At 43.9% G+C, this 2,347-nt stretch overlaps 1 protein-coding gene across 1 annotated transcript in view; it reads right to left on the bottom strand.

The window, feature by feature from the left end:
• The window catches only part of FZD6 (frizzled class receptor 6), a 23,027-nt gene that overhangs the window by 20,552 nt on the left and 128 nt on the right, over window positions 1-2,347 (bottom strand). Inside the window, 2 exon segments of the mRNA XM_009077048.1 lie at window positions 2,301-2,343; window positions 2,345-2,347. The exon segment at window positions 2,345-2,347 is cut by the window's right edge and continues 128 nt beyond it. Coding sequence (XP_009075296.1) covers window positions 2,301-2,343; window positions 2,345-2,347 — 46 coding nt within the window.

Here is a 2,347-nt window from a genome sequence, read left to right as displayed (position 1 = left end):
GCTGAGGATCGAAAGAAAGACGTTTTAGCCAATAGACTATTAAAATTCTTTCTTTGGTATGAATGAAGTTAGTGCTACCAATTACAGAAAAAGTCAACCTCTTAAAAAGCAGAAGTCTCCTTCACCTCTCAACCCACTGCCATGGCTGGAAAGTGAAATTAAACACTATTCCAGGAGTCAGTAACTTGTCCTCCCCTGCTCCAACACCAAGTTGCCTGAAAAACAGAACCCTTTGACAATCTTGAGAAGGTTCTCTGTTGCAATCAATTGCGGACAAAATATACTGGTGCCCTTACTGAACACCATGTAGGAACACATCAAAACCTGTAAGTGACATTGGTACACACTGGTGTCTCAGATAAAAGGCCCAGCAATGAACAACTGTACACTTACCATATTCATTCTGAATCTAACTGCTAGCAACAGATTCAACGCTACCTACACAGAATGGGAGGAAACTTCCTTACCCTTTCACCAGTAAAGCAGCTGTCTTAAAAACTCAGCAGGACCAAGTAGAGTCAGTCAGCACTGCTCGATCACAATCAAGGCAGACAGGCCAGCACACATACACATTGGGTAGTTTAGAAATGTCTGCACAGGACTCGAGTAGTGAGGAATACCAAATTAGAGGCCTGGCAGTGGTGATGACAGAGACTAGGAAGCAAATTAAACAGGGGAGGGAAATCAAATCCTAATAGACACTGCTGCTGCCCACAGCCAACCACTCAGTTGGTGGAGTAGTGATCAACCATGGCAGTAGTCAGAGGTGCTTTGTTATAAAGGTGACAAGATGGAAAAAGAGAGAAAACAACAAACCTGCTCACTACCACACCATTTTTCATGAAGTAGCTATATAAGGGCAGGTAAGCCATGAACCCTTTCCAGAAGGAAGTCCCTCCACACAGAAGGCATGCACTAGACACAAGGTACTGACACTTCTGAAAAGTCAGTCACAGCAACCTAATAAAAATGGCCCTGTGGTCTCTCTGCCCTAACAGCAGCATGACTGGAAGGCACAAATACTGACAAGGGCTGGCTCAACAGTTGCAGTTAAGACACACCAGTTAAGAAGCAGCAGCCAACATACCTGAGGAGATAAAGTGGCTGACACTGCAGAAAGCATTCCTGACATATGACTAGAGAAGGCACTGCACAGTTCACAACTGAAGCCTAGAGCTTGCTTTCCAATCTAGAAGCCCACAATTTGTTAGAGATCTGCAGCTGAATTCAGCTGCTTGCACAAAGATGTCTTAACGTTCAATACCAGAATTTCCCACACATCCACACTGGGCTGACGAACGTGATGCGAGACCAAAGCCTGTGCCATTCCAGGCTGGCAGCCAAACAGGGAATCCTGATTATCCCAAGCAACACTAAAAACATGTTTTGGCAACTGAACCAAGCTCCTCCTCCAAGCCTAGGAGAGAATATGCAAATAAGATTTTAGTAACCATAACCACCTCCAATACCACCTATAATTTCTTTTTAAACAAGAAACTTAATTTTCAACTTCTGTTTCACTCTGCACAGCACAAGACACTGAGCTTTTCAAGACCTGTGTTAAGATGTTCCCCCTCCTCTTACCACTGAAAAGGCATTATTAAAACAGGTTTAAAACTTGTTTTACAAGCCTCTCACCCAGAGAGGCTCTCGCCCTTTACGGGTATTGCTATCGGCAAAGCCTTCCCAGAACGTGGCATGTTCTCAAGGGAGCCACACTTAAGTTCAGGTAAGAAAAGTGCTTGTTTCCAGTTAAATAAAAAAAGAAAGACTAAAGCTGCTCTTTCAATCAGAAGTTTCAGCATTAAGCCAGAACACAAGAGAATACAAAAGCCACAATGGAGAACAGGGCTAAGAACAAGTTTAGGTACCTCTCCTTAGTAGATATAAGCTGAGAGAAGAACAAAGAGCAACTTCTAAACATGCTTTTTGTGCTACCTGAGTTCAGGCAGGGCAGGATATCATAAGCTATTTCCCCGGAGAATTTCAACAATTGCTCTGTGTAAAGGCTGTATGTGATCAGCTTTGCCAAAAACCTCTGAACAGCCACATTGCTGTGCTACGCCCATTCCTCTTCCACTCTAACACAGGATCCAAGGTGGAGGAGGGGGGAAGGAAGTCTATAGCTCCCTTTACACAGTGCTTATACAGCCCAGGAGCTCGAGCTCATGCTGAAACATACAGAGAAATACCTAGTCACTAAACATTATCTGCCTCGTCATTCAGTGCAACAGGTATCACAAAAAAACTGGTTTACAGTGTCTGTATTTACATGCTACACTAGGGGTGAGACAACTTACCTCCATTTTGCGAGCGGCCGTGTCCTGATCGTAGTGTTCCATGAGGT

This window comes from Acanthisitta chloris, unplaced genomic scaffold (assembly GCF_000695815.1).
Source record: "Acanthisitta chloris isolate BGI_N310 unplaced genomic scaffold, ASM69581v1 scaffold13346, whole genome shotgun sequence".
Taxonomy (NCBI): domain Eukaryota; kingdom Metazoa; phylum Chordata; class Aves; order Passeriformes; family Acanthisittidae; genus Acanthisitta; species Acanthisitta chloris.
The sequence above is the reverse complement of the archived record's forward strand: the minus strand, read 5'-3'. Positions and strand labels throughout refer to the sequence as shown.